The sequence below is a fragment of the Myxine glutinosa genome, chromosome 7, assembly GCF_964187855.1.
Source record: "Myxine glutinosa chromosome 7, kmMyxGlut1.1, whole genome shotgun sequence".
In the NCBI taxonomy this organism is placed as follows: Eukaryota; Metazoa; Chordata; class Myxini; order Myxiniformes; family Myxinidae; genus Myxine; species Myxine glutinosa.
Window position 1 is genome coordinate 83,796,608 of NC_136267.1, and position 17,144 is coordinate 83,813,751.

The 17,144-nt window shown below is 43.7% G+C and overlaps 1 protein-coding gene across 4 annotated transcripts in view; it reads right to left on the minus strand.

The window, feature by feature from the left end:
- LOC137431362 (ubiquitin-conjugating enzyme E2 E2) overlaps positions 1 to 17,144 on the minus strand; it is a 148,881-nt gene that overhangs the window by 105,544 nt on the left and 26,193 nt on the right. For all 4 annotated transcript variants that reach the window (XM_068122608.1, XM_068122607.1, XM_078781938.1 and 1 more), the window contains exon 2: positions 3,513 to 3,663. In XM_068122608.1, the coding sequence (XP_067978709.1) occupies positions 3,513 to 3,663 (151 nt within the window). The remainder of the gene's footprint in view (positions 1 to 3,512; positions 3,664 to 17,144) is intronic.

A 17,144-nucleotide genomic window follows, 5' to 3' on the forward strand; every position in this document is an offset into this window, starting at 1 on the left:
GACCGAGAAAGACTTGGCTAAAGATGGTGGAAGAAGAAATGCAGGCAAGGGGGTTAACAAGGGGAGATGCAGAAAATAGGGCAAAATGGAGAAGATTGTCATGGGGACCGCAAGGCTAACCGCAATGGCCTTAAAATGCATGTTGTTGTTGTTGTTGTATGTGTAGATGAATGACAAAAGCGTCCCTATTTTATCCATTTCTAATTCAGGCTTTAACAACAAAATGTGAAAAAGTCAAGGGGTGTGAATTCTTTCTGAATGCACTGTATATACATACTAGTGAAGAAAGACAGATGTGGTTCCAAAAAGTGGTGAAATTGTCAAAAATGATCAATTTGTCACAGGTATGATGATTTCATCAATGGATTGGAATAATGGGATGCTGGTGGAAAAATTCCCTTTGATGTTACAATAATTAATCTTCAATTTGACCTGCTGGTGTAGGTACTTGATGCAAAACTGCAGAAATAAGTCGTGTTAGCTTAACACCTAATCAGTTTTCTTTCCCGATAGTGCTACAATTCAAGTGCAGTGGTCAATGGTCATACTCATTTTAAAAAGTTTGGCAGGAATGCTAAAGCAAGCCCCATATACCTGTAATACACTTAAAATCCAAATATAGCAACAATGAGCAGTGATCTGCTGCAAGTGACTCTCCATATTAAACTCAGTTATTATTTGGGATCCAATTCTTCCAGGATGGATACCTATCATTTCTGTTCTGTTTATTTTTATTTTTATTTTGCCTCACTTTTGCATGTTTATTTCCTTTTGGATCCATTTTCTCAGCAACTGTTAGTTTGAGTGATACAAATTTGCACCATAGTATGCACCTACTAATGTAGATTTTTTTTTATTGATAAATATGACATCATAGGTCATCATCCCGGTGTGTACCCCGGTTTAGAATAGGTACACCGTATCCCTGCGCATCGTAAGAGGCGACTAAGGGTTGGCGCCAGGAAGGGCATCCGGCCATAAAAACATTGCCTCAAACAGGGAACCATGATCGTCATGGGGCCCGCAAGGCTAACCCCTGCTCTAGCGGGGAAAATGGCCTTAAAACGATCATTCATTCATTCATATATAGGTCACATGGTAAGGCACCATATTGGAAAAACCGAAAAAAACCGAAAAATGAAAAAAAAAATTAAAATAATTTGGACCACTATATCTCCGATACCACTCAATGGAAAAAATTTAAACATGGCTCATTGTAAAGTACTCCACATGGGGAATAAGTGTGATTAACCATGACATCATCGGTGCCTTCATTATGATATCATCATCACCACAACGCTATATCTGATCAGTTTGAAATTTCGAGTGTGTTCTACGCAACAATACAAGAGGAGAATGCGTCATCAATGACATGATGGGTCACGTGGTTCGGCAGCCATATTGGAATTGAACATGAAAACTTTAAAAAATAAACTCCAGAACTGCTGACCAGATAGATGCGAAACTTCATGCACATGATCTACTGGGCTTGGGGGAATAAATGGTGTAAATATTAACCTCATAGGTCACATGTATGAATGAAAATGAATAGGCAGTTATGAAGTTTTGAAGACTAAACCTTTAAAAAGAAACTCCTCCAGAGTGGCTGGACAGATCGAATGGAAACTTCACACACGTTCCCAAATCCTTGGGGATACCAGGATGTTCACGAATAAATAATGTCACATGGTCTGGCAGAACCAGACCCTGGTGTTGGGTGTTGGGCTAACCCTGGTGTTGGGCTAGCGGCTAGGGTGCCGGCTTAGGATCCTAGGATCCTGGGTTCGAATCCCGGTCGATCGCTGAATTAACGCCAGGGGGGTTGACTCAGCCTGTCATCCTTCCGAGGTCGGCTCATTGAGTACCAGCTCACTGGTAATTCCCTGTTTGTCGTAAAAGGCGACAAAAAGGGTTGGCGGCAGGAAGGGCATCCGGCCGTAAAACATTGCTTCAAAAAGGGGACCGAAAAACAACAACAACCACGGTCCCCGAAAAAGGCCAACCCCCGCTTTGCGGGGAAAAATGGCCTCTAAAGGTGTTTTTTTTTTTGTTTTTTTTATGGTCTGGCAGAAATATTGGATTGAACAAAAATCTTTAATTCTTTCTCTTGAACCACTCCATCCATCGAAGTGAAACTTCACAATTATGAAAACTAGCTGTTAATGGAAATACCTGTTTAGAATTTAAACGTGATTGGTTGCACAGTCTTGCAGCCAAAAATTTTTGTTTGAAGAAGAAGAAACCCTACAATTATTTTCTCCAACCATGTGACTTTTGAGTATATCTATTAATTGCGTACCACTTGAACTCAGTGGCATCCTGTCTATTAATTACGTACTATCGGAATGTACCTTTCGACCCTTTGGACCTTTGAAGACCAGCTGCGCAAGACCATCAAAACCTCTGAAGACCTGAAGACATCTAAAACCCCAAATGCCCTGAAGATCCTTAAATAGCCCGAAGACCCAAGAGTCCCCGAGGACCACAAAGACCCAGAAAACCCCAAAGACCCAGAGGCCCCCAATATTTATTTTGAAATATTTGAAATCCAATTCTGAATTGAGTTTTATAAAAAGGATGTCATGGGTCACATGTCAGGTCAAAGTGAGGTCGTATCACAGTGGGGCAGATTGGATCCTGGTCATAACTGCCCACAGTTATAAAGTGGTTCGTCTTGGTGGCCCGTCCATTTATTATTATTATTATTATTATTATTATTATTATTATTATTATTATTATTATTATGCAACAGCCAGCCGATGTTCATTGTGCAATGTTCACAAGCCCCCATAATCCAGATATGCGAAGATATTTCGTTTTTGTGACGACTTACTGGCTCACCCCACAATGTTTGCTTTAGAATTTATTCATCGATCTAGCACTTAATGTTCAATCAGTTTGCATTTTGAATGAGACGTTCTCTGATATTCAACAGAAATATGGGTCAGTCCAACAGATAGTAGGCATAACTGGCCTCAGGGATTGAAAATATAACAACCAATCATGGATATTGAAGGAAAGAGGAATAAAGTGTGTTTATTGGCTGTTAATATTATCACGCTTCAGTAATGTCCATGTACGCAACTTCTCAACACTAAAGAAACTGAGTGCTGGGGAAATAAAACTTACATAAATCGCTGATAGCTTTATACAACATGGCAATTTCAGAATGAGCAAACACTCACACAACAACAACCATAAGAGGTTGCGACCTCTCGTGAATGAATCATTGCCAATCATCATTTAATTTGCCACTTTGCCAATATGTGTTAGAAGACAACGATTAGATTCATTTTGGTTTCAGTGCAAACATTTTTAGGGCCTGGATGAAATTTTCAGATAATTACAAAAAAAAAAGAAAAAAGAAACTCCCTCAGAGCTCAAAATGAAAGAAAGAAAAATCTTGCACATCTTTCAAGTTGATTAATACACAACTACAACCCAAGCAGTAGAATTATCCCAGCCAATATGTGGCTGTGGGGAAACATGACCCAAGACCGTATGTCACTTACCGCTTGGCACTGGTTGACAGCTTGGCAACAGTTTTGCCCGAGATCTTCGCTTCCTTCTTCTTGGCTTGCTGTGTCACGTCTGTCTGGTCTCCGTCTGAACCCCCACTGCTGGTCCCAGGACTGTCTCCAGTCTCTTGATCACGAGACATGCCTGCAAGGGGCACATGCAACGTCACCCACATCCATGGATGGAAATTCATCAAATGTACATTTTATCATTAATTTATTGATTTTCATCTAAAATTCACAAGCAAATTATCCTCGTGGCTGGCTAAAAGGGTTTTTTTTTTTTTTTGTATGCAAGATTGAGGCTCGTGTAAGAGCTAAAGGGTACAGGGTACTACACAGTTATCTCTACAATGGACCCTCTATCAATTTGTCTACATTTGATATTCAAAATAAACCCTCTTGGAACACACAGTGAAGATGCTTTGGTTGTTTAGCAATCAGATAAACATAATTAGATTTGTCTTGTCCCAAATAATATAGCCCAAGTGGAAATGCATCGAGTGACATTCGAGTATCCTCGACAAAAAGCAACCAATAACCTAACTTAATCGTCAGTAGAGAAGCAGTTGGGGTAGGGAGAGATGTATATGAGGTGGTACCAATCAATTGTGTATCCCTTCATAGCCACCACCAGTCTACTATATTTACAAGAAGACGTGTCACAATGCCAACACCACACCAACATCCAATTCATCACAAATGAGCTCCAATTACAAGCTGCAGCAAAAAACGAAAAAACCTCGTTTTAATCCAATCAAGAAAACTAACACAATATTCGAATCCTACTTTACAACAGCTCAATCCCTCGCACAAAATCAATTCACATTATCACAGCCCCGTACTTTGTAAAAGCAACCTCGATCCGAGGGCATTCACAATTCCTTATTACGCTTAACAAAGTCCAGAGGAAATCCCAAATTTCCAAGGTGGGTTCAGGGTGCGTGACAGAGACAAACCATACTCAGGAATGTTCAATGAACAGTTAAAATCCGAAAGATGAATAATGCGCAACAAACTTGAAAAGACAATTCGGCAGGTTGGTCAAACACCTAAAACACCAGTTAATTATATTCCTTGGCAATTCTAATCGTAGTGCTTATTTCCAAATAGAAGCCTATTGACCTGTAGCACAAAGGGATTCTGCCAAATCACGAGTGCGCTCACATAAATGTGGCCTTTAGAGTAACAACAACACAATGATACAATTCAAAATAAACACTGAAACCAAGGATAATTCTGTTATATCTCGCATTAAGAAAATGCAGTGAAGACGTATTCAAGTTCACTGAACATTCATTCTAGTAATGTAAGGTAGGTGAGTGTGTGGTGTGTGTTGTATGTGGTGTGTGTGTGTGTGTGTGTGTGTGTGTGTGTGTGTGTGTGTGTGTGTGTGTGTGTGTGTGTGTGTGTGTGTGTGTGTGTGTGTGTGTGTGTGGTGTGGTGTGGTGTGGTGTGGTGTGGTGTGGTGTGGTGTGGTGTTTTTTGTATGTGGGTGTGTATGTGGTATGTGTGTGCTTTTTGTATGTGGTGCGACTGTGGTTGGTGTGTGTGTGTGTGTGTGTGTGGTGTGTGTGTGGTGTGTGTGTGGTGTGTGTGTGGTGTGTGTGGTGTGTGTGTGGTGTGCGTGTTTTTTGTATGTGGGTGTGTATGTGGTATGTGTGTGCTTTTTGTATGTGGTGCGACTGTGTGTGTGTGTGTGTGTGTGTGTGTGTGTGTGTGTGTGTGTGTGTGTGTGTGTGTGTGTGTGTGTGTGTGTGTGTGTGTGTGTGTGTGTGTGTGTGTGACAGGCTTTATCCTAAAGGGTTGCTGCAGTCATAAAACTAGAACGGCATTCAGTAGAGAGCATACCTCCACCTGGTTGGCCACATCACTCAATGGTGAAGAATTGCTTTTTAAAAATTCTACCAGCTGGATCCGGATCCAGATCTGCACCAAAATTGATTCGATTCTTCCTTGTCTCACACACAACCTGTCCAACAAGTTTCGTCCAAATCCATCCAAAACTTTGAGATATCCTGCTCTGTATTGTTTTTGGCCCCTCTCTCCCAATGGTGAAGTCACTTGAAATTAAATAATTCTCATATCCGAATCCATATTCAGATCTTCACCAAAATCGAATTGAATCGTCCTTGTCAGACACCAAACCGGTCCACCAAGTTTCGTCCAAATCCGTCCACAACTTTGAGATATCCTGCCATGTATCGTTGTTGGCCCGATCTCCCAATGGTGAAGATTCACTTTTAAAATTACCAGCCGGATCCGAATCCGGATCTTCACCAAAATGTAAGCATTTCGTCCTTGTCACATACGTTACATCTCTGCCAAATTTCGTCTGAATCAGTCAACAACTTTGAGATATTTTGTTCACAAAGTGACAGACAAACGGACAAATAGGGGTGAAAACATAACCTCCATCCACCTTTAGTGGCAGAGGTAATAATAAAAATGATATAGTTGGAAAACTAATGATCGATTTAGTTGGACAAAAATTTCAAAGTTGTAAAACGTCGTGTCCGTTTATTCATGTAAATGCCTTTTAGTGGGACTTGAAGCTTAATGTGGCCGTTCAAACGGTACATTTTTTTATTCTACAACGTGCCAGCTTTAGACTAAAGCGTGACGGACACGAACACCCAATAATCCATAAACGAACGGTGGTTCCTTAATTAAACTATTCCTCAAGGACTCATACATACCACAGTAGATAGTCAAGAAGAAAAGACAAGACTGAAGGCAACCTGGCTGTCCCTGGCAGGACACAGCATGTTTATTGTCAAGGCACCGCCCGGCGGGAATACAGTTCATGCCGCTACCTTGGTGGTCCGGCTCAGAGGAGAGCGTAAGCGTGGTCTGCTGTTGGGTGTGGGGGGGGGGGGGGGGAGGGAGAAGGGGCGGGGGCCGGGTGGATGTGGGCGAGGACAGCGTTGACCTGGGGAGGAACCCCACTGTGGCTTGTGCACAGCTTCTCTCTCACCTTTCTCTCTCTCCCGCTGATCGTGACAGCCCTATTTACAGCCGACCCATCCTCACTCCACCCGCAGCCGTGACGTCATTAGCCCCTCCCAGCGTGGCCTCTATTGGTGGGGCATCCACTTGACCCTTCTGACGGCTACAACAATGTTATTTTTTTTTTTAAACCCAAGAGGACATTTTGGCCCAAGCAAAAGAGCATTGTAGTAAAATTGCAGAGGAATTAAAGGCTACTTTTAAAGCAAACCCTGAGAAAAAGGCTGCTGTCTCTAAAAAGAGCTATAGCCTCGACCGGGGAGATCAGCAACCTGGGACTTAGGAGCTGCAAGCTGCTTTTTCAAGACTTGTTTGCAGCTCCCAGCCCTGATCGATTGAACCTTCTATTTTCTCTATCAATTTTCTGTAAAATCTGAGTGTTGCGAAAGGATAAAATAACAAGTGAATCCTCTTGGATTGCGCTGAGGTTCGGGCATGGAATTTCTAGGAGGAAGTATAATTTGTATGCAATGAAAGTACATGTAATATGGGATCGAGTAAGATCGAGTAAGCTTCACCAGTGCGCGTGCGCGAATTTACGTCACGTCGGCAGCGAGAAGGCGTTCCCCAACACGAACCAATCAGGAACTGCCACGCCCACTTATATGATCTCCGAATTCCTGTGACAGGAATTAGCGTTACACTGGCTGGAAGTCAATCGCTAAAGGCGCTTCCTCAGCGCCAATAATTGAGAACTTTGGAAATGATAAACAGGAAAATACATCCGATTACCGCCAAATTCTGCGAGCACGACTTGCATATTGTGCTCCTTGAATCGTCCGCTACGTGGATATTTTGTACATCTTGGTGGCAACAGCGCAGCCTCAACCTCCAGCCTCAGTTAAGAATTGAACCCCACTTATAAAAAGCTAGCGATGCCCTGATTCTCACTGGGCAGATAAGTGATAATCCAAATAATGAATAAATTGTATCTAAATAACAAATGAGATGTTGTTTCCATTATGTTTGATAAGCTTCTCCCCCCTCCAATAAAAGGTGTGTGTGTGACATCAACCACATTTGCGATCCGCCATCTTAAACTGCAAGCAAACAAAGCAAAACGATACGGCGACTGCATCATTGTTTACATTTGATAAAATTGGAGTTAAGATGAATTTTTACGCTGTATTTTGTTGTGGCAAACGTGATGATAGAGAGGATTGATTGTCATATCACAGACTGACTTCAAATAATAAATATAAAGATTTTGATATTGCTACGGACCCCTCAAACCCACCTGTCTTTCAACCGAATCGTCCATTTTAGCTTTGAGTTCCCATGTTCATTATCAATATTACAGCTAAAGTGGCTGAATCAGGTTCTTCCCCACCCCCAAAAACCACCCCAAACCCCTCGCTCCCTGAGCAATTGTTTATTATAAAAAACAAAACAAAAAAAAACAAGACCAAAAGTCTAACAGCGGCGTAGCCGGGCTTGTAAAATATTATAAACCACAAGCACACATGATTAGCTTTTTAAACAGTCGCTAATGCTGGAAGAAACATTAAACAAAGAAATTTGGAGGAATCCCGGCATCCGTGAGGTAAGTTTTACTTCCAGAATAGAGGGAAGATCTACTGTAATCTAGATTATACCCCACAAGGGTTGGGTATGTACCGTTTTGTTGGAAGAGATGTAACGCCGATGCTTTCGATATTTGATGGTCATTTTACCAATCTGTTTGTTTGTGTTTCACACTGAATGAAAAACATAAAGGTAGAGCATGGCGATTGTGATATATGACAGGTTTGACGATATGTTTGGCATGAACAGCATATAAATCAAAATGGCAGTGTATGGAGAGTCAGCCGCCGTACCGCCGTAATGACATCAGACGTAATCACATCACCCTGTCATGTGACCAGATCCTCAGCTCCGATTGGTATACATTTGAGGATACATACATACAGACGGACAAACACTGTTCTAGACGGCTTTGTCCTATGGGATACGCCGCAAAAAAAAAAAAATAATAATAATAATAATAATAAAAACAGGTTCCTCAAGTACACACAGTAAAATTGAAAATTCGAAAAAAAACAACCAAAAAAAACTTTCCATTCAATGGGGAAAATCGAAATCAATATAAAGTGAGAGGCTTGTCCATTGTCGGTACCACAACAGAACCCCAACCACAACTCCTTTAACCTCCCCTACACAAGCCAACATAATGGGAATTCTCATGACCGTCACTCAAATAATTATTGTGCATTGTGGTTCCAACCTGTTTCAATGATGGAGCATTATTTCTGTTTGACAACGTCTTAATCTAGCCACAGCACTATTATCTGGAACAAATTCCTGTCAAAAAAAACCCTAAACTGTCAGAAACAGCACCCATGGTGGATTCCCATAAATCAGGGTATTGCAGCAAAAGTGCTACTTTACTTTAAAAATAAATAAATAAAACGGCATGCGAGATAATGAAGCAGCAATTTAATGATAGAAGAATGCCGCAGCAACACGATGGCATGACAACGTCAAATAAGTGTGGCCATTAACCACAAAACTTAACTCCTATTTCCATCACTGTTGAGCAAATCACAAATGAGTCGCATTTTGACGGAAGCAAATCAATAGCAGCTAGTGACTGAGGGGACACTAAATCAGGGAAGTGGGAGCATAACACAACTTGAGCATTAATCTTGAGATAATTAGTACTCTGCAAAAAAGCTGCACACGTGGGTCAAACAATGTCAACTCTGTGAATGTACAAAAAAAAGGACACAGGAAAACGTAATTAAAGTCCAGAGAGGAGAATGCTTTTAAGCCCCCCCCCCTTCCCACACCTCCTCCCCCCAAGCCCTCCCCCTCCCACAGATCTCCCGATGTCTCTGCTCTCCATCTTGTTCTCCCGCTCCCTTTATCATATTGTTACGGTTTTTAGAACCTTCACTTTGTAAATTTTAGTAAATGTTTCCCTTATAAATGATCCCCTGTAAATATCCCCATCAATTGGCTTTGTTAAAGATCGCACCCTAGTTAGTCCATGTACAACACGTAGCGAACCATAGGACCTCTCTGTAGTTATTTCATTATTATGTGTTTCGGTTAAGGGTCTGTTCCCAATAGTTGAATCTGCGTTGCATTAATCAAATAAGATAGGCCCCTTTCAATTTCCCCAATCGTCTCACCGGCTCTTCAAAGTAACAGTAGGGCAGCGTTCGCCGCCGTTTGCATTGGGCTGTTTGCTGGCACCACGCCGCCATAAGCCATGCGGTCTCAAGCCGAGGAAGAAGGGGTCGGGGCCACAAGAACAAGGTGTGGCACATCGACTCGTCAGCAAAGGTGGAGTCAGTGAGCCCTTACTGACCAACCAGGGCCGAGGTGAGCCAACCGGTAGGCGTGTCATCAGAGCCGGCGGCTTGATTCCTATACTGACAATAAAAGCGGCGGCGAGGGACTGCTTCGGGAGATGAGGTACAAGGGACAAGTGAGAAGGTTCATAAACAGAAGACGTGATCCGGCAGATGAGTGAGGTACCCGACGAGGATACAGAGCATTGTAAGGAGGAGAGTGGGTCCGTTTGACGGCGAAAATCCCGTGCTTTATTCGCATTGTCCGACCGTGTGAGATACGAGACCAGAAGCGGCCGCTGGCTGTTCACTTCCAGCCCGGAGCATGGACCTGGAGCGGACCTCAATGCTGTGCCTCTGCCCGGACCTTCCAGCCCTGCTATCCCACCTGGACCTTCTCCCTCTTCCAGCAATTCCTGCCTGCTATTCCCCTTTCGTGTAAGTCTGTGTGTTCTGTCCTGGGCGTTGATTATTAAGACTGTTTTTAAGGTTGCCCTGTGTACATCTGCTTTTTCCTACTTGTATATTCGCCTTTCGTTTCCTCTTCTAGTATAGAAATAAACCTGTGTTCTTCCTTACCCTTTTGGTTTCTTCTTTCCCCGATCGCTTTAGTGATTTCCCCATTGGTACCTGTGGCACGATTTGACCAACGCACAGAATCGGGTTAGTCAATTGCTAACGGCTCGAATCGCGGATTGCTAAACCGCTCGGCAAATACCATCTTGTCCGTGGTTCGAGCGGTACTCGTCTCCCTGCTTTGCGGAGGGATTGGTAAAGGTATTCGGGAGAACACCTTGACCAATAACCCTGACCAATCTCACCCCGCAAAGGAACGTTATAAGTACCAGGACTAGAGACGGCCAGCTTAACAGGACAAGGGGATTAACCCCCCCCCCCCCTTGCTAGCTAAGGGGAGTGCCGTCTCTGAGATCCGGAACAATAGGTTTTATGTTTCAGTTTGTCTTTTTGTGATCAACGTTAGCTCTTACACAAGCCTCGATCTTGTATTAAAAAAAAAAAAAAAAAAAAAAAAAGGCAAATTCCCTCTGCCCCTCTTCTAACCTCTCTACAGATGCTACCTCATTCGCAGTCTCCTCTCCATTCCCCCATTCTCTCTCATCTCTTATCTCGGCCAGATTGTATGCCAATCTGACTTGGCAGGCCACCACCTGCTGCTGCGTCGCCTTCACCTCGGTTATGTCAGTTATCGTGGTGCTTAGCGCCAACACCTTAACCTTTTCCCGCCAACTTGGTTTTAATTCGACATGGACAGCCTTCCTTTTTTTTGTTGCCAGCTCTGCCCCATTGGTCTTTAATTCCTCGTTCATTTGGATCCTTGTTCGGATGTGGGGCTTTTCCTCGCTGTGCCTTGAGTGCCAGTACCAACCACATACCCAGCACAACGAACCATGACTTGTGCCACATACCCGAACCACGAGGGACTCTCAAAAAACGAACAGCAGTGAGTCAACCAACCAGGGCCCCGAGACAAAAGCAGGGGAACCTTGCAAAGAAGAAGAAAAACCTCACCCATGATGTGCAAGCCTTTATTATGTACCACGGGGCCCAACGTGCATCAGTAGCGCAACCATTGGCCGACGCACTGACGCAGCAACAACAACAACAACATGCATTTTAAAAGGCCATTTTCCCTGCTAGAGCGGGGGTTAGCCTTGCGGTCCCCATGACAATCTTCTCCATTTTGCCCTATTTTCTGCATCTCTCCTTGTTAACCCCCTTGCCCGCATTTCTTCTTCCACCATCTTTAGCCAAGTCTTTCTCGGTCTTCCCCGTCTTCTACTTCCTTCTACATTCATTTCCATCACTCTTCTCAACCAGTCACTTTCATCCTTCCTCAACACATGACCAAACCATCTCAACCTGTTCCTCTTCACAGCATCAATCACAGGCTCTATTCCCATCATCTTTCGCAATTCATCGTTTGTCTTCCTCTCTCTCAACGATACTCCGCACATCCGTCGAACCATTCGCATTTCCACCCTTTCCAACCTTCGTTGCTGCTCTACTTTCATTACCCATGTCTCGCTCCCATAAATCATAACACTTCTCACACATGCAGCATACACCTTTCCCTTCAGCTTCAACGACACTCCCCTCATCATCAGCACGCCACTCAATTCCCGGAACTTCTTCCATGCACACCTCACTCGAGCAACCATTGCCGAGTCTGATCGACCTTCTCCATTCAGCATGTCTCCGAGGTAGCAAAATGTTTTCACACCTTCCAGCTTCACGCCTTCTCCAAGATCCAACTCAACATTTCCTCCATCTGCAGCTCCCTCTGTGCACACCTTACATTTGAATGTAGCTGCCACACTGGTTGATGACCCTCTCAGACCACTACATTTTTGATGAACCCACTCAGCGCACATTGTACACTGAATGGAGTTCACTCCGACACCCTTCCTACACACAGCACAGGGCCACTTCCCAGTTCTTTCCACCTCACCACATGCTTTACCACTTGCCATCACCTTCGTCTTTCCGATATTCACCTTCAGACCTTTTGTCTCCATACATTCCTTCCACGTGTTCATCTTTTCCTTCAGTCCATCCATACTTTCCGCAATCAACACCAGATCATCTGCATACAACAACTCCCACGGTAAACCCTCCTTTACGTTCTGAGCCAGCACCTCCATCACAGCTACAAACAAGTACAAAAAGTTTTAATTAAAACAAAAGCCGCGTCGATGTTACACAATGCCTAGATGCAGCTGTGCCTATAACGTCGATGTTATAGGCACAGGACATTCCTATTGATTCGATTACTTGATGTTATTTTTGTGCAAAGTGAAAATATATCTCGGCAATTTCCCGTGTGTGGCGACGAATTTTAAATATATCTCGGCATTTTCCCGTCTGTTATTTCAGGCGGTGTATGACTGACCATGCCGTGATTGTAAAAAAATATATCTCGGCAATTTCTCGTGTGTAGCGACACGTGAACGAAGCTATGCTCCTCTCTCCACATTATTGTGACGACGTATAAATTAAATATTTCATCGTGACGATTGTCATCAAATGGACGAATTTTTAATATATCTCGGCATTTTCCCGTCTGTTATTTCGGGTGGTGTATGACTAACCACGCCGCGACTTAAAAAAAAAAATCTCAATGGACTTGAAGTTACAGGCCTTTGAGAATTCATTTCGTTCTATAAAGGGCAACTTTCATCGGATTTTCTTCCCGTTTTTTTTCAACCGAGTCTAAAACTACGTTAGCGACTGTGAAAAATGAAATGATATATCGAATTTGATTTGAAATAAAACTGTGTGAGAGAGGAAGACACCACGGGCCTACAAAACAGGCCTCAAAGCTATGCGAGTTAATAAAATGGTGGATATTTGTTTATATGAAGCCTCTCCCAGAATGGGCTGAGCTATGGTTCCCAGAATGGGTGGAGCTTTGAGGTTTTGTCTTCTCTGCAAGAAGAAGAAGAAGAAGAAGAAGAACAACAACAACAACAACAACAGCAGAGGGCACTCTATGAGCAGCGTCTGCGACGCGGCTAATAGTAGTGGATTAGTACCGACCCCTGATGCACTCCCACCTTCACCTCAAACTCACCACTGTTCCCGTCCTTCGTCCTTACAGCTGTGCGCGCTCTTTTGTACATTGCCATCACTACTCTGATCAACCATTCCTCCACTCCTAACTTCCTCAATGCCCATGTCAATACTTTGCGTGGAACCCGATCGAATGCTTTCTCCAGATCAACAAACGCAAGAAACAACTTCTTCCTCTTCTCCATGTACTTCTTCTGCAACGGCCTCACAATGAAAAGCACGTCTGTCGTTCCTCTTCCTGGCATGAATCCAAACTGCATTTCGTCGATCTTCACTTTCTTCCTTATCCTCCTCTCCAACACCCTTTCCAATACCTTCATTCCATGCTCCAATAACTTTATCGCTTGGTACGAGCCACACTCCAGAGGGTCACCTTTCCCCTTGTATAGAGGGACGAGGGTACTCAGTTCCCAATCCACTGGAATGCGGCCTTCTTTCACCACCAGATTACAGATCTCTGTCATTCTGCACTGCACTGACGCAGCCTGACAAGATATTAATTGATGGGCTTGTTCAACAGAGCAGATCGGATGGCCTTGTGCCTGACAGATGTCGATGTATTTGCACGTTTTGCAGCCTGGTTGATGGCTTCAAGATGACCCAGTGATCTCCCTCATGGGCTTTGCCGATTAGCAAAGGACAATTCCACAAAGATGTACAACAGAGAAGGCTTAATAATTTCGGCAGGGGCCAAAGGGAGTGGGGCTTAGACACTGGGGCGGGAGGGGACAATATATTTCTTCACACATGCTCGACACGCCCTGTCATTTCCGAGAACTACACCACACTGGTGTTTACACATACTACGATAAACAACTACTCTAATATATCCCCCATTTTACCCTCTAGGCCAGGGGCAGGTTCTTTTTGCTTGGCTCGCATCTTGCTGTTACTTCCTATCGCTTTCAAGTAAACTGTTCCATTTCAACTACTTCACAAGCCTACATGCAAAATCTACAAACATGCAAAATCTACAAACATGCAAAACCCCTCCAACCCCAAACCCCAAAATGCACAGTGCCAGGGGGCTCCTCCTTCTGACTCCCCATTTATGTACATTTTCTTCTTCCTCGTACTCTGTAGCTGATTCTAGCAATTTGTTTGGGTAAGTGGTTTTCACATGAGGATCGAGTAAAACTGAAAACGACAGCCTAGCCACTATTTGCTCAAGTTCCATGACAGCATTGTTTACATTATACACCACCATGTTGTTAAGCAGTCCCAAGCACTCCGTTCCTTTGCGACGCTTGCTTGAGCGCTTTGAATCAAGCGAGCCGCTTACAAACAGAACACGCCCTGATCCATAACAATATATTGTAATGACAACGGGGGTCTCTAAATTTAGGCTTGCTCACCAGGCGGAATGGACCAAAGATGTCCCCACTCCTGCCTTTGATTGACATACGCACCAGCGATAGGGAATTGCATGGCAGTGACGAATCTGTCCTCACGGTGCTAAAGGAACGTCTGCCTTTAAGTTATGATGCTTTTCGCACCGAAACCCAATTGTCCCACGCACAGGCTTATCGCCATTTAAGTATACGTCTTGGAGCTCCGAATTTCCCAGTGACAATGTCACAGGTTCTTTTTCACACCAAATGAGGCGAGCGTGGAGGGTTAGGGGATGGGCGAGAACATGGCCGCCAACGGTGATCAACCAGATAATAATGAACAAGCATTCTGAGTATTGCGCTGCAATACATGTCCCCTACCGGCAGTCTGTCGTCCGGAAAACTGTTGGGGCAGCCTGCACGTATTGCACTGTGTGAATTATATAATTACCAACTCACGGTCTGAGGTAACTCGGCTAAAGATTATCCGATTTGCACCAAATAAAGTTCATGAATGGTTGCACAGACCCCTACTTCTCACTAAAAGGGGAAAAAGAATGTAAATCGGAGTTAAAATAAGCCCGCAAGGTCGCTCCGTGGAGCAGCCTGCACGAATTGCACTATGTGTGAATTATATAATTACCAACTCACGGTCTGAGGTAACTCGGCTAAAAATTATCCAATTTGCACCAAATAAAGTTTATGAATGGTTGCACAGACCCCTACTTCTCACTAAAAGTGGAAACAATGTAAATTGGAGTTAAAACAAGGAATATTAACAGCTTTGACTTACCGCACTCCAAATTATAGTCCGAAAAACTGTTGGGAAAATTACCAAAGTTCAAAGTGCCATAACTTTGTCAAAAATGATCGAAACATCGTGACGTTCGAACTTGATCTGTAACATATCATGAGGAAACCATGTACCAAGTTTGAAATCATTAGCATTAAGAGTTTAGAAAAAAGGCCGGAAAGCTGTTCTTTGCGTGACGGACGGACAGACGGAGGGACGGAGTGCAAACCTATAGTCCCCTCCGGTGTACACCGGTAGGGGACTAATAACAGAAATAATCCCCATGCTCTCGAGACCATGACAAACCCAGCTAGAACAGCACTCTGTAGACAGCATATCTCCGCCAGGCTGAACAGCATGCGTTTTGTATCTCAATGATTCTGAGACTAGATCTGTATCTGGACTTCAACAAAATCTAATTGGCTTGTTCTTGTCACTTACCCAACTTATGCACCATGTTTGGTCATAACGCGTCCACAAATTTTTGAAACATCATGCTACATATTGTTTTGGCTTGATCACTCAATGGTGAAGAATCACTAAAAAAATTTTTAATTATCGTATCCAGATTTGGATCTTCACCAAAAACAAATCGATTACCGTATATACCGGTGTATAATACGCACCCGTGTATAGTACGCACCCCCAACTTCTACCCTCAAAAAAAAAAATCATTCATTTTCAGATTACAGTAGCGTGAATCTATGCATTTGTACACAAACTTTAAGTAGCACAAAATGAACATTTTAAAAGGAAAAAACAAAAAATAATTAGCTATAAGTAGTCAGTATTCTGTTACACACGCGTCAGTGTCCAGATGTGCATGCAATCGCGGGGGCTTCTTTGCTTCATAGAAGAAAGGAGAGAGTAGAGAGATTATTAAAACATTATTGTGGAGTTGTGGCCCTGCAAAGGGCTGTTTGGGTGTGTGATGGGCTTCTCAGCTGAAGCCAAGGAAATCCTCATCGTCGCTCTCCTCTTCGAAGACGGCATGCAAGTCCTCGTCTGGGTAGTACAGGTCACCATCGCTCTCGTTGTCGCTGTCGCCGCCACTGGAAGATCCCTCCTGCAGGATTATATCATCTTCGGTACCGTCCATGCTGTTAGAAATACAGCACTTGAGAAAGGCCCACTTTATGATCGCTGGCCTCATCTCCTCCCACACCTTTACAATCCAGGCACAGATCGTCGGGAGGTCCACCTTCCTCATTCGCCTGCTCTTTGTGTAACTCTTGCCCCCCTCCAACATCCAATTCGCCCAGCATCGCCGCATACCTTCTTGGAAGGACTTATTGATAGCCATGTCGAGGGGTTGGAGTAGGGAAGTCATCCCGCCCGGGATGATGACGAGGTCCAACGTCCGTGTTGGAACGCCGGAGTAGCTCTTTGGTTTCTTCTGTCTTGACAGCGAAACGCATCCAGGACCAGCATACTCTGTCGTCGTCGAAAACGTCGTCTGTTTTTTCTATCCCCGTGTATAGTACACGCACCCCCAACTTTTGACTTTTTTTCCGATAAAAAAGTGCGTCTTATACACCGGTATATATGGTAGTCCTTGTCACACACCCAACCTGTCCACCAAGTTTCGTCTAAATTTTCTACAATA